The sequence below is a fragment of the Entelurus aequoreus genome, linkage group LG03 (assembly GCF_033978785.1).
Source record: "Entelurus aequoreus isolate RoL-2023_Sb linkage group LG03, RoL_Eaeq_v1.1, whole genome shotgun sequence".
Classification (NCBI taxonomy): Eukaryota; Metazoa; Chordata; class Actinopteri; order Syngnathiformes; family Syngnathidae; genus Entelurus; species Entelurus aequoreus.
The window spans coordinates 92,168,283-92,181,554 of NC_084733.1; the positions used below are offsets into that span (position 1 = coordinate 92,168,283).

The window sequence follows — 13,272 nt, forward strand, 5'->3', positions numbered from 1 at the left end:
CAAAATAAATCAACTCAAGTTATGGAAAAAAAAAATGCCAACATGGCACTGCCATATTTATTATTGAAGTCACAAAGTGCATTATTTTTTTTTTAAACATGCCTCAAAACAGCAGCTTGGAATTTGGAGGTTGAAGTGGGCGGGGTTGGGGGGGGGTGTATATTGTAGTGTCCCGGAAGAGTTAGTGCTGCAAGGGGTTCTGGGTATTTGTTGTGTTGTGTTTATGTTGTGTTACGATGCGGATGTTCTCCCGAAATGTGTTTGTTGGTGTGGGTTCACAGTGTGGCGCATATTTGTAACAGTGTTAAACTTGTTTATATGGCCACCCTCAGTGTGACCTGTATGGCTGTTGACCAAGTATGCCTTGCATTCACTTGTGTGTGTGTGAAAAGCCGTAGATATTATGTGACTGGGCCGGCACGCAAAGGCAGTGCCTTTAAGGTTTATCGGCGCTCTGTACTTCTCCCTACGTCCGTGTACACCGCGGCGTCTTTTTGAAACCGATACCGATCATTTCTGATATTACATTTTGAAGCATTTATCGTCCGATATTATTGGTCATCCCTATGAAACACCCTCAGGAAAGAGCTGCTAACATCCATCCGTAGTGTTTCAGCTACTTCTAAATCACTAATCCTGGCCTCCATGGCGATACATTTTGATAGTAGGCTAATGTCGCTAATATAGACACTTACATCATGTGTTGTCTTCATTATAACACTTAAATAAGACTTTTAAAGTCATTTTGATAGTAGGCTAATATAGCTAATATAGACACTTACATCATGTGTTGCCTTCATTATAACACTTATATAAGACTTTTAAAGTCATTTTGATAGTAGGCTAATATAGACACTTACATCATGTGTTGCCTTCATTATAACACTTATATAAGACTTTTAAAGTCATTTTGATAGTAGGCTAATATAGCTAATATAGACACTTACATCATGTGTTGCCTTCATTATAACACTTATATAAGACTTTTAAAGTCATTTTGATAGTAGGCTAATATAGACACTTACATCATGTGTTGCCTTCATTATAACACTTATATAAGACTTTTAAAGTCATTTTGATAGTAGGCTAATATAGCTAATATAGACACTTACATCATGTGTTGTCTTCATTATAACACTTATATAAGACTTTTAAAGTCATTTTGATAGTAGGCTAATATAGCTAATATAGACACTTACATCATGTGTTGTCTTCATTATAACACTTATATAAGACTTTTAAAGTCATTTTGATAGTAGGCTAATATAGCTAATATAGACACTTACGTCATGTGTTGTCGTCATTACAACACTTATATAAGGCTTTTAATTCTTATGGCTCCAGACAGATTTTTTTTTGTATTTTTGGTCCGATATGGCTCTTTCAACATTTTGGGTTGCCGACCCCGGCCCTAGGGCAACAACGTTAATATACTGTATGTTTGATGAAACGTGATTATATGCACGAGTGTATGTATCTTTATGTACATATGTAATGCTTTATTTCTAAATAAAAACTAAATAAGTGCACTGATAAAAACAAGAACTAACCCAGACAAGATTTTAAAAAATTATTTTTTTTTAAAGGTGAGTTCTGATCTCAACACAAAAGTATGTTAAAAAGCTACAAACTACACTAGACTCCAGAGATGCAGCAATAAGTAACAAAGGAAGTAAAAAAAAAGGGAAGTAGAGAAAAAAGATGTTTGGTGTAAAACATGAGGAAATAAGATGGAGTAAAAGTGCTGTGGTGTGCTAAACGCTGGATAAAAGTTGCTCAACGTGCTCACCAGTTGTCTAATCACACCATTGATTGATTGACGGCACCGTTGGAGCCACAAAAGATGAACAACTGACAAATAAAGCTGGAAGGAAGAAGTGAGACCGAGTGGAAGGACGGCCGACAGGAAATGACTCAAAAGTTCTCATTAGTACTAGAAATGGCCGATAATATCGGACTGCCGATATTATCGGCCGATAAATGCTTCAAAAAGTAGAATGTATGACTTTTTAAAAGGCCGCTGTGTACACGGACGTAGGGAGAAGTACAGAGCGCCAATAAATTAAAGGCACATAATATCTACGGCTTTTCACACACACAAGTGAATGCAATGCATACTTGGTCAACAGCCATACAAGTCACACTGAGGGTGGCCGTATAAACAACTTTAACACTGTTACGAATATGCGCCACACCGTGAACCCACACCAAACAAGAATGACAAACACGTTTCGGGAGAACATCCGCACCGTAACAAAACATAAACACAACAGAACAAATACCCAGAACCCCTTGCAGCACTAACTCTTCCGGGACACTACAATATACACCCCCCGCCATCCCCTACCCCAAAACCCCGCCCCCCCAACCCCGTTCTCTCAGGGAGAGCATGTCCCAAATTCCAAGCTGCTGTTTTGAGGCATGTTAAAAAAAATAATGCACTTTGTGACTTCAATAATAAATATGGCAGTGCCATGTTGGCATTTTTTTTTCCATAACTTGAGTTGATTTATTTTGAAAAAACCTTGTTACATTGTTTAATGCATCCAGCGGGGCATCACAACAAAATTAGGCATTATAATGTGTTAATTCCACCACTGTATATATCGGTATCGCTTGATATCGGAATCGGTAATTAAGAGTTGGACAATATCGGCAAAAAAGCCATTATCGGACATCTCTAATTAGTACAGTAGTGCTTATGAGCATGATCACATGACCCACCTGTTCACTGCGTATTATGGACGGCGGGATGGAGAAGAAGTATCCGGCTCGTACCGCTTCCATGGCAACTGACGGTTTCCCATCAAAAGCGTGCAGCAAAACCTTTTCCACACCTGCCAAACAACCACCAGCGACTTTAGCTTCATACGTCAGTATTTATCAGCACCATCTACAATTTCCTGTGTAGGGATGATGTTCGAAACCGGTTTTCCCGGTTGTTCGATGAGAAAAGAACCGTTCGATAAGAAATGAACCGATTCCATGGACTCGAATCCCTTTTTGAGAACCGGTTCCCGTTATCGAGGCCTTTATAGTAAAGAAAAGGAGTTGGTTCTTTATTCGAATCCCTGGGAACGAATGCCGTCCCACAAGAAATGCCCTGTGGGACATCACAGGAAATGACGTAGCTCAGTCATTAGACTGAGCTACGTCATTTCCTGTGATGTCACACAAGCAGCAAAAATAATGGACCGGAAAAAAAGCCTTAAGGCATTCACCTATAGCTGGGGTGTCCAAACTTTTTCCACTGAGGGCCGCACACTGACAAATCAAAGCAAGCGGGGGCCATTTTGATATTTTTTATTTTAAAAAGCAATACAGTATATGGATAACAAATATACATTTAGGCCTCCACTCAGGCTTGATCCCAGAGGACCCCAAAGGGTTTTGTTAAAAAAAATATTAAAAATGTGTCATTATTCAGTATTATTATTTGTATTATTATTCAAGTTTTAAATCTCTAAATCAACATTAGGTCTATCTGTCAATATAATGTTTTTAAAGATTTAAGTTTTATGCTCTTTTTGTCAAAGAAAACCCTTTTTTTTTTATGGAAAAAACACAAAATATGCAATATTTTCACCCAATAATTTTTTTAAATGGAATATTTGAGATGATATAATAATTTGAGCCTTAAAAAGGTCAATAACTCATAACACCACTGATTTTAATTCATTATTATTTTTTGAGCAATGACATTTAAAAACAAATCACACTAAAATTATTGGGGATCCAAAAGGATTTACAGTGTTAAAAAATAAATTATACATTTTTTTTACTGTTTACTTTTAACACAATAATCTCGAGATCAACTTCAGATCTATCCGTCAATTATAAGTTGTATTGTTGTTTATGTTTTTTGTTTGTTCGTTTTAGGCCTTTTTTTTTTTTTTAAAAAACAGCTCACTCTTTTATATGGCAAACACAAAATATGCAAAATTTTCCCCAAAAAAATATCTCAAAGTGGAATATTCAACGTGACGTAATTGGAGCAATAATTGATAATTGATAATAATGACATTGATTTTGATTCATTATTATTTTTTAAAGAAGAAACAGCCCGCATGGCAGCTTTGTGTGATTAGAGTAAACATTGCAACATTTTCTTGTTACATTTCCCCTGTTTGCTCTTTTATACCACTTTTTACGTTTGAAAAATTTTTCAATCGTATTTTCAAAATGTGCCGTGGGGCCGTTAAGAAATGACCTGCGGGCCGCAAATGGCCCCCGGGCCGCACTTTGGACACCACCGACCTATAGTGATCACAGAGACAGCTTGTTTTTGTGTTACTGTATATATTTGTTTTTCTGAAAAATCCCACTTAATATACTTTGGGTAACAAAAGTCGATATATATATATATATTTTTTTTTAGGGGGGTAACAGTCAATATATTTATTTATTTTATTGTATTTTTTTCTTATAAAATAAAAGTGAGCTTTTGTTAAACCAAATATTGTGTTTTTTTCCATATACAACAACCTATCTGGATTCGATAAGGAATCGGTTCGATAAGAGGATTCGATAATGGGCTCGAACTCGATCATTTCTTATCAAACATCATCCCTATTCTTGTGAGAATCCTGCGTGTGACTGGACAATTAAGGAGGGGGACGATCCAGTACTACCTGCAGTGTGCTCAAACAACCATCATCTTTGAGCAGATAAAACTGTATCATCTCTTTCCTTTTGAGACGTATCAGGTTGGCAGTGCACTCAGACCCCCTGTAATGTAGTAAGAAGTTACCTTCTTCTTTTAGTAGCTGGATGGTGGGTCTTCCTGCCGACCGCGAGTGAACGTTCCTAATAAAAGATTGCCACGTAAATAACACGGACATTCCAACTAGTAAGTCTACTAGCTCAGTACTACAGAGAAGTACATGCGCATATTTACTCATTGTTAGTGACAACTTACAGAGGGAGGTCCAGTTCCTTGGCCAAACGTGACTGACGAACGAGGACCTGCCTCTGGCCTTCTTTGTCGGAGTCACTTTTCACATATCTGGGTGTGAAGTCCAAGCCGACCTAAGTGGAAACATGAATGGTGTCAGACATATTGTTCACAATTTTCTGCCGGTACCAGAAAATCTAAGATAATGCAACTTAAAACAAATGTAAAGCTCATGTCCTACTGCAGATCGTTATTAAATACAGTGGTGGTCAAAAGTTTACATACACTTGTAAAGAATAGGGGTGTCCGATAATGGCTTTATTACCGATATCAACCGATACCGATATATACAGTCGTGGAATTAACACATTATTATTAGAGATGTCCGATAATATAGGCCTGCCGATATTATCGGCCGATATATGCGTTAAAATGTAATATCGGAAATTATCGGTATCGTTTTTTTTATTATCGGTATCGGGGTTTGTTTTTTAAAAAAAAAAATTGTATTAAATCCACATAAAAAACACAAGATACACTTACAATTAGTGCACCAACCCAAAAAACCTCCCTCCCTCATTTACACTCATTCACACAAAAGGGTTGTTTCTTTCTGTTATTAATATTCTGCTTCCTACATTATATATCAATATATATCAATACAGTCTGCAAGGGATACAGTCCGTAAGCACACATGATTGTGCGTGCTGCTGCTCCACTAATAATACTAACCTTTAACACTTAATTTTACTCATTTTCATTCATTACTAGTTTCTATGTAACTGTTTTTATGGAGCCCCTAAAGCAGGGGTGTCCAAACTTTTTCCCCTGAGGGCCGCACACATAAAAATTAAAGCATGTGGGGGCCATTTTGACATTTTTTATTGTCAAACCATAACAAAATATATGGATTTTTTATTTATTTTACCTTTAGGGATCCTGGGGACCATAAAGGGTCTCAGTCATTAAAATGTTAAAAATAAGTCAGATTATTATTATTTTTTAATTATTTAACACTTACAGTAAATCTCTATATCAACTTCAAGTTGATATAAAGTAATACAAATTTTAAAAAAAAGTTTTATGGCTTTTCTGTCAAAAATAACTTAGTTTTTTTTATTGTAAAACTGAAATATGCAGTATTTAGTAATTAGAGCCCTAAAAGATCAATAATGCAGGACACCATTGATTTTAATTCTTTCATATTTTTGAGTCATCACAGTGAAAACATAAATAAAAAATCACTAAATATATTTGGGATCCAAAAGGTGCCCCACTCATAAAGTGATACACTTTTATTAGGTTTTTCTTTTACTTTCAACACTTAAGTTACGAGATCAACTGTTGGAACTAGAGATGTCCGATAATATCGGCCGATATATGCGTTAAAATGTAATATCGGAAATTATCGGTATCGTTTTTTTTATTATCGGTATCGTTTTTTTTTTTGTTTTGTTTTGTTTTTTTAATTAAATCCACATAAAAAACACAAGATACACTTACAATTAGTGCACCAACCCAAAAAACCTCCCTCCCCCATTTACACTCATTCACACAAAAGGGTTGTTTCTTTCTGTTATTAATATTCTGCTTCCTACATTATATATCAATATATATCAATACAGTCTGCAAGGGATACAGTCCGTAAGCACACATGATTGTGCGTGCTGCTGCTCCACTAATAGTACTAACCTTTAACAGTTAATTTTACTCATTTTCATTAATTACTAGTTTCTATGTAACTGTTTTTATATTGTTGTACTTTCTTTTTTATTCAAGAAAATGTTTTTAATTTATTTATCTTATTTTATTTGATTCATTTTTTTAAAAAGTACCTTATCTTCACCATACCTGGTTGTCCAAATTAGGCATAATAATGTGTTGATTCCACGACTGTATATATCAGTTGATATCGGTATCGGTTGATATCAGTATCGCTAATTAAAGAGTTGGACAATATCGGAATATCGGATATCGGCAAAAAGCCATTGTCGGACATCCCTAATTATTATGCCTAATTTGGACAACCAGGTATGGTGAAGATAAGGTACTTTTTAAAAAAAATAAAAATAAAATAAGAAATAAATTAAAAACATTTTCTTGAATAAAAAAGAAAGTAAAACAATATAAAAACAGTTACATAGAAACTAGTAATGAATGAAAATGAGTAAAATTAAGTGTTAAAGGTTAGTACTATTAGTGGAGCAGCAGCACGCACAATCATGTGTGCTTACGGACTGTATCCCTTGCAGACTGTATTGATATATATTGATATATAATGTAGGAACCAGAATATTAATAACAGAAAGAAACAACTAGGGATGTCCGATAATATCGGCCGATAAATGCGTTAAAATGTAATATCGGAAATTATCGGTATCGTTTTTTTTATTATCTGTATCCGTTTTTTTTTGGTTTTTTTAATTAAATCAACATAAAAAACACAAGATACACTTAAAATTAGTGCACCAACCCAAAAAACCTCCCTCCCCCATTTACACTCATTCACACAAAAGGGTTGTTTCTTTCTGTTATTAATATTCTGCTTCCTACATTATATATCAATATATATCAATACAGTCTGCAAGGGATACAGTCCGTAAGCACACATGATTGTGCGTGCTGCTGCTCCACTAATAATACTAACCTTTAACACTTAATTTGACTCATTTTCATTAATTACTAGTTTCTATGTAACTGTTTTTAAATTGTTTTACTTTCATTTTTATTCAAGAAAATGTTTTTAATTTAGTTATCTTATTTTATTATTATTTTTTAAAAAGTACCTTATCTTCACCATACCTGGTTGTCCAAATTAGGCATAATAATGTGTTAATTCCACGACTGTATATATCGGTATCGGTTGCTATTGGTATCGGTAATTAAAGAGTTGGACAATATCGGAATATCGGATATCGGCAAAAAGCCATTATCGGACATCCCTAGAAACAACCCTTTTGTGTGAATGAGTGTAAATGGGGGAGGGAGGTTTTTTGGGCTAGTGTACTTATTGTAAGTGTATCTTGTGTTTTTTATTTTAATTTAATAAAAAATAAATAAAAATAAATAAATAAAAAATCCCAATACCGATAATAAAAAAAACGATACCGATAATTTCCGATATTACATTTTAAAGCATTTATCGGCCGATAATATCGGACATCTCTAGTAAAGAACATCATGTCATTCCAATCATTTCTACAACTCTTATTTTTTTGTGATGTAGTGATTGGAGCACATACTTGTTGCTCACAAAGAAGTTTGCTTCTTTTATGAATTTATTATGGGTCTACTGAAAATGTGACTAATCAAAAGTATACATACAGCAATGTTAATATTTGCTTACATGTCCCTTGGCAAGTTTACCTGCAATAAGACGCTTTTGGTAGCCATCCACAAGCTTCTGCTTGACCACTAAATTGCTGCAGTTCAGCTAAATGTGTTGCTTTTCTGACATGGACTTGTTTCTTCAGCATTGTCCACACCTTTAAGTCAGGACTTTGGGAAGGCCATTCTAAAACCTTCATTCTAGCCTGATTTAGCCATTCCTTTACCACTTTTGAGGTGTGTTTGTGGTCATTGTCCTGTTGGAACACCCAACAAGACCCAACCTCTGGGCTGAGGATTTTAGCTTGTCCTGAACAATTTGGAGCTAATCCTCCTTTTTCATTGTCCCATTTACCGTATTTTTCGGACTATAAGTCGCGGTTTTCTTTCATAGTTTGGCCGGGGGTGCGACTTATACTCAGGAGCGACTTATGTGTGAAATGATGAACACATTAGCGTAAAATATCAAATAATATTATTAATGTCATTCACGTAAGAGACTAGACGTATAAGATTTCATGGGATTTAGCGATTAGGAGTGACAGATTGTTTGGTAAACGTATAGCATGTTCTATATGTTATAGTTATTTGAATGACTCTTACCATAATATGTTACGTTAACATACCAGGCACGTTATTTATGCCTCATATAACGTACACTTATTCAGCCTGTTGTTCACTATTCTTTACACATTTTAAATTGCCTTTCAAATGTCTATTCTTGCTGTTGAATTTGTATCAAATACATTTCCCCAAAAAATGCGACTTGTACTCCAGTGCGACTTATATATGTTGTTTTCCTTCTTTATTATGCATTTTCGGCCGGTGCGACTTATACTCCGAAAAATACGGTACTCTCTGTAAAGCAGCAGTTCCATTGGCAGCAAAACAGGCCCAGAGCATAATACTACCACCACCATGCTTGACGGTAGGCATGGTGTTCCTGGCATTGAAGGCCCCGCCTTTTGTCCTCCAAACATATTGCTGGGTATTGTGGCCAAACAGCTCCATTTTTGTTTCATCCGACCACAGAACTTTCCTCCAGAAGGTCTTATCTTTGTCCATGTGATGTCAGATGAAACAAAAAAGTGGCGCCCACTACCTCCCCTTTGTTGCGAGTCTCGAGATGTATGTTGTAATTAGGGCTGCAACAACTAATCGATTAAATCGATTAAAATCGATTATAAAAATAGTTGGCGATTAATTTAGTCATCGATTCGTTGGATCTATGCTATGCGCAGAGGCTTCTTTTTTTTTTTTTTTAATAAACCTTTATTTATAAACTGCAACATGTACAAACAGCTGAGAAACAATAATCAAAATAAGTATGGTGCCAGTATGCTGTTTTTTTTCAATGAAATACTGGAAAGGATAGAAATGTAGTTGGTCTCTTTTATCAGATTATTAATCGAAGTAATAATCGACAGATTAATCGATTATCAAATTAATCGTTAGTCGCAGCCCTAGTTGTAATATGTATATGTGCTTTGCTACGGAGGTTTTTTTCCCCAGTCTAGATTGTATTTTTCTACTCATCCTTCCCCAGCGTTGACCTTTTTCCCATCTCGTGGCGACCCGTCAGCGTTCCTGTTCTGTAACCCTGTAGACCAGTGTTCCCCAACCTTTTTTCCACCAGGCACCAGGTTTAATGTATGCATTATTTTCACGGAGCGGCTTTCTACGTTTAAATTAGCCTTTGCCCACAATCTGGCGCACATTAAAATGTTCTATATCCATTGATGTGCATTGTCCCATTACAACTACAATGGAGTTGTAATATACATCTACAGTGTTTCCCATAAACTGCCAAGATACCTGTGGCGGTGGGGGCGTGGTCACCATGACATCATCGAGTAATTTGCATAATTTACTACAACAATATGATTTTCTCTAAAAAGGCTCAAAAAACGTATACTTACTAATAAATAATAACAGTTTTGTTTTAAACGTCCATCCATCCATCCATTTTACAATATAATTACAACACTTTATGTACATATTTATATACAGATTTGAACAATAAGTTATTCACTGAAATATATTTATTAATTGTAGTTCTTACAAAAAATATATCTTATAAAAATATAAAAGCTAAAATGTCTCTTAAAGCTCTGCCCCTTTAATTAGTGCATACTAAATAATGTAACTTTAGCCTACTACTACAAGCATATTATTTACCAGCAACATAAAGTGAAACAGAGGCAGAGGTGTCCTGCCACAGTCAGTAACAAATAAACAGAAAACAGTAGTGGTCAAATAGAAATAAGGCAACAAGAGAAGTATCCTACACTTCTCTTTTGTAAAGTAAATATGAACAGCCGATATGGGCATCTACATCAACTATATCATTTGCCTGAGAAGCTGGACAGGACAAAAACATTTTTTTTGTGGCGGACGTAATTCTTTCGTGGCGGGCCGCCACAAATAAATGAATGTGTGGGAAACACTGATCTATTAACGGACTTATTGGTATGTTTAGTGGGACATGCGAAAGTTAAGTCTGAGAAAATGTGGCAGTTTATAAATTAATTAATGTTTCTGTGCGGCCCGGTAGCAAATGCTACAGAGAGTGGCTGTACACTGTTTGTTTGTCTCATCTTGAACGGGTTTGTGCTGAAAACAAAGCTTCGTTGTACTTGTGCAATGACAATAAAGACCTCCTTAACAATATAAATACAACTAAACTATGCAATTGTGTACATGACAAATACAGACTGTGCTGCGAATAAGAATTGTAATATATGTTGTCTGCTACCTCTCCAATGGACACGAGTTGCTCCTTGTATTTGTCAATGATGGGTAGAGCCGCGTCTAGATCCTGCATGCCAGACAAAGTACAAGTTGACATTTTTAACATGTTGAAGTAGAAAAGTAGCCCAACCTGCAGAGAAGCGCTCCTGTGTTGCTGTGGGGACACTTCTTGCACAGGGTGGACTCCCAGGCAGGGGAAGACAAAGCCCGGGAATCTGGAAGTGGAAACGTCAAAAAATAAAAATGTCCAATTTCAGTCTGGGTGACACAATACGATTTTAAGTTACCTTTGGGACAGGGCAATGATCTTTTCAAACTCCCCAGCATGTTCTGCCACAGCGAGCAATGCTAAAAGTCCAGCCTGCAAGACAAAAACATGGGCATAGTGACACATCAACACCACCTTAGAAGGACAACTCACCCGTTTGGAGCTCTCAATAACGCTTTCTATGTCCTGAAACATAAACGTGACACTTAAAGACGGGAAAAAAGGACTAAATTTGAAACAAGTTTGTTTTATACCTTGTCAAAATCTCTGGCGGAGATGTGACAGTGGCAGTCGATAAAACCATGCATGGAGTTGAGAGGCTAATTAGCTAGAAAACAACTTCCGGTCTTCTTCTTCTTCATTTAATGGTGGGTCGCAACCAACGTTATATGTGCATACCGCCATCTAATGTACTGGAGTGTGTCTCCTCAGGCTGAGTCAAATATCTATTTACACAAAACCACACATAACAAAAGAGGAGAGAAAAAAATACTAATAATAAACTATATATATATATATATATATATATATATATATATATATATATATATATATATATATATATATATATATATATATATATATATATATATATATATATATATATATATATATATATATATATATATATATATATATATATATATATATATATATATATATATATATATATATATATATATATATATATATGTTTTATATATATTTATAATATATTTATACCTAAGCCTGAGGATGACACAGATACCACCCCTCCGGGGTGTGTGCAATATCTTGGCTGTTCCTGGACCGAGGCTTCAGATGTTGTTCCTGGGATCTGTTGGAGCCACTCTCCCAGTTTGGGGATTCCTGCTTCGAGTACCCCCACTACCACGGGGACCATGCTAGCCTTGACCTTCCACATCCGTTCCAGCCGCTTTTTCAACCCTTGGTACTTCTGAAGTTTCTCGTGTTCCTTCTTCCTGATGTTGATGATATAAAACAATATATATATATATATATATATATATATATATATATATATATATATATTTTATTTTTTTTTTATTTTTTTTTTCCTGAAAGAAAAAAAAAAATATATATATATACATATATATATATATATATATATACATATATATATATATATATATATATATATATATATATATATATATATATATATATATATATATTTATTTTTTTTTTTTTCCTGAAAGAAAAAAAAAAAAATATATATATATATATATATATATATATATATATATATATATATATATATATATATATATATAATTTTTTTTTTTTTTTATTTTTTTATATCACCAACATCAGGAAGAAGGAACACAATAAACTTGAATATATATATATATATATATATATATATATATATATATATATATATATATATATATATATATATATATATATATATATATATATATATATATATATATATATATATATATATATAAAACCAACACTTTAAGTATTAAACCTGTGATCCTAAGATTTTCCATTAGAGCCCTGCTACATTCTTTGTTTTCTCCTTTTCCTAAAATTGCCTTTAAACTCCATCCCTTACCTAGACTGTATGGGATGCCAGTTAGAGTGCGCATGCGTTAAAGCACAGAAAAAAAAACTTAGCCATAGCATGTCATGTTTTATTTAATTTTACTTTACCGCATACACAGTATACCTAATTATTTTATGTTATTTCCATGAAAAATAATCATTGTGTAATCTGTCAAAGGTGCGTTGTGTCAGATTTTTTTCTTGTACAATTGACTACACAACAATGAATATACAAAAAATAAGGCGATTTCCTTATTAGACATGTTAGAAATAATAACAGAGGTAATAGAAATTTAAAAGAGACAAATAACAGTTTTTTGGTGTTATTTATTGAACAACAAACATACATTTATAATGCACACAAAAGTCAAGGCAATTTCAACATCAGCGAAACATGTCAAGGGAGGAAAACACAAGCAAATACAGATAGAGTATTAAATATTAATAAATAATAATTATAATAAATATGAAAAAGGCT

The 13,272-nt window shown here is 34.3% G+C and overlaps 1 protein-coding gene across 2 annotated transcripts in view; it reads right to left on the reverse strand.

Annotated features, from left to right (window-relative positions):
* The window catches only part of LOC133645876 (putative deoxyribonuclease TATDN3), a 13,540-nt gene extending 1,925 nt beyond the window's left edge, over window positions 1-11,615 (reverse strand). For both annotated transcript variants that reach the window (XM_062040798.1, XM_062040797.1), the window contains exons 1-8: window positions 11,495-11,615; window positions 11,394-11,426; window positions 11,260-11,333; window positions 11,103-11,187; window positions 10,977-11,039; window positions 4,919-5,028; window positions 4,751-4,806; window positions 2,725-2,837 (exon numbers count right to left, since the gene is read on the reverse strand). In XM_062040798.1, coding sequence (XP_061896782.1) covers window positions 2,725-2,837; window positions 4,751-4,806; window positions 4,919-5,028; window positions 10,977-11,039; window positions 11,103-11,187; window positions 11,260-11,333; window positions 11,394-11,426; window positions 11,495-11,548 — 588 coding nt within the window. In that variant the 5' untranslated portion in view covers window positions 11,549-11,615. The remainder of the gene's footprint in view (window positions 1-2,724; window positions 2,838-4,750; window positions 4,807-4,918; window positions 5,029-10,976; window positions 11,040-11,102; window positions 11,188-11,259; window positions 11,334-11,393; window positions 11,427-11,494) is intronic.
* Between the last annotated feature and the right edge of the window lie 1,657 nt (window positions 11,616-13,272).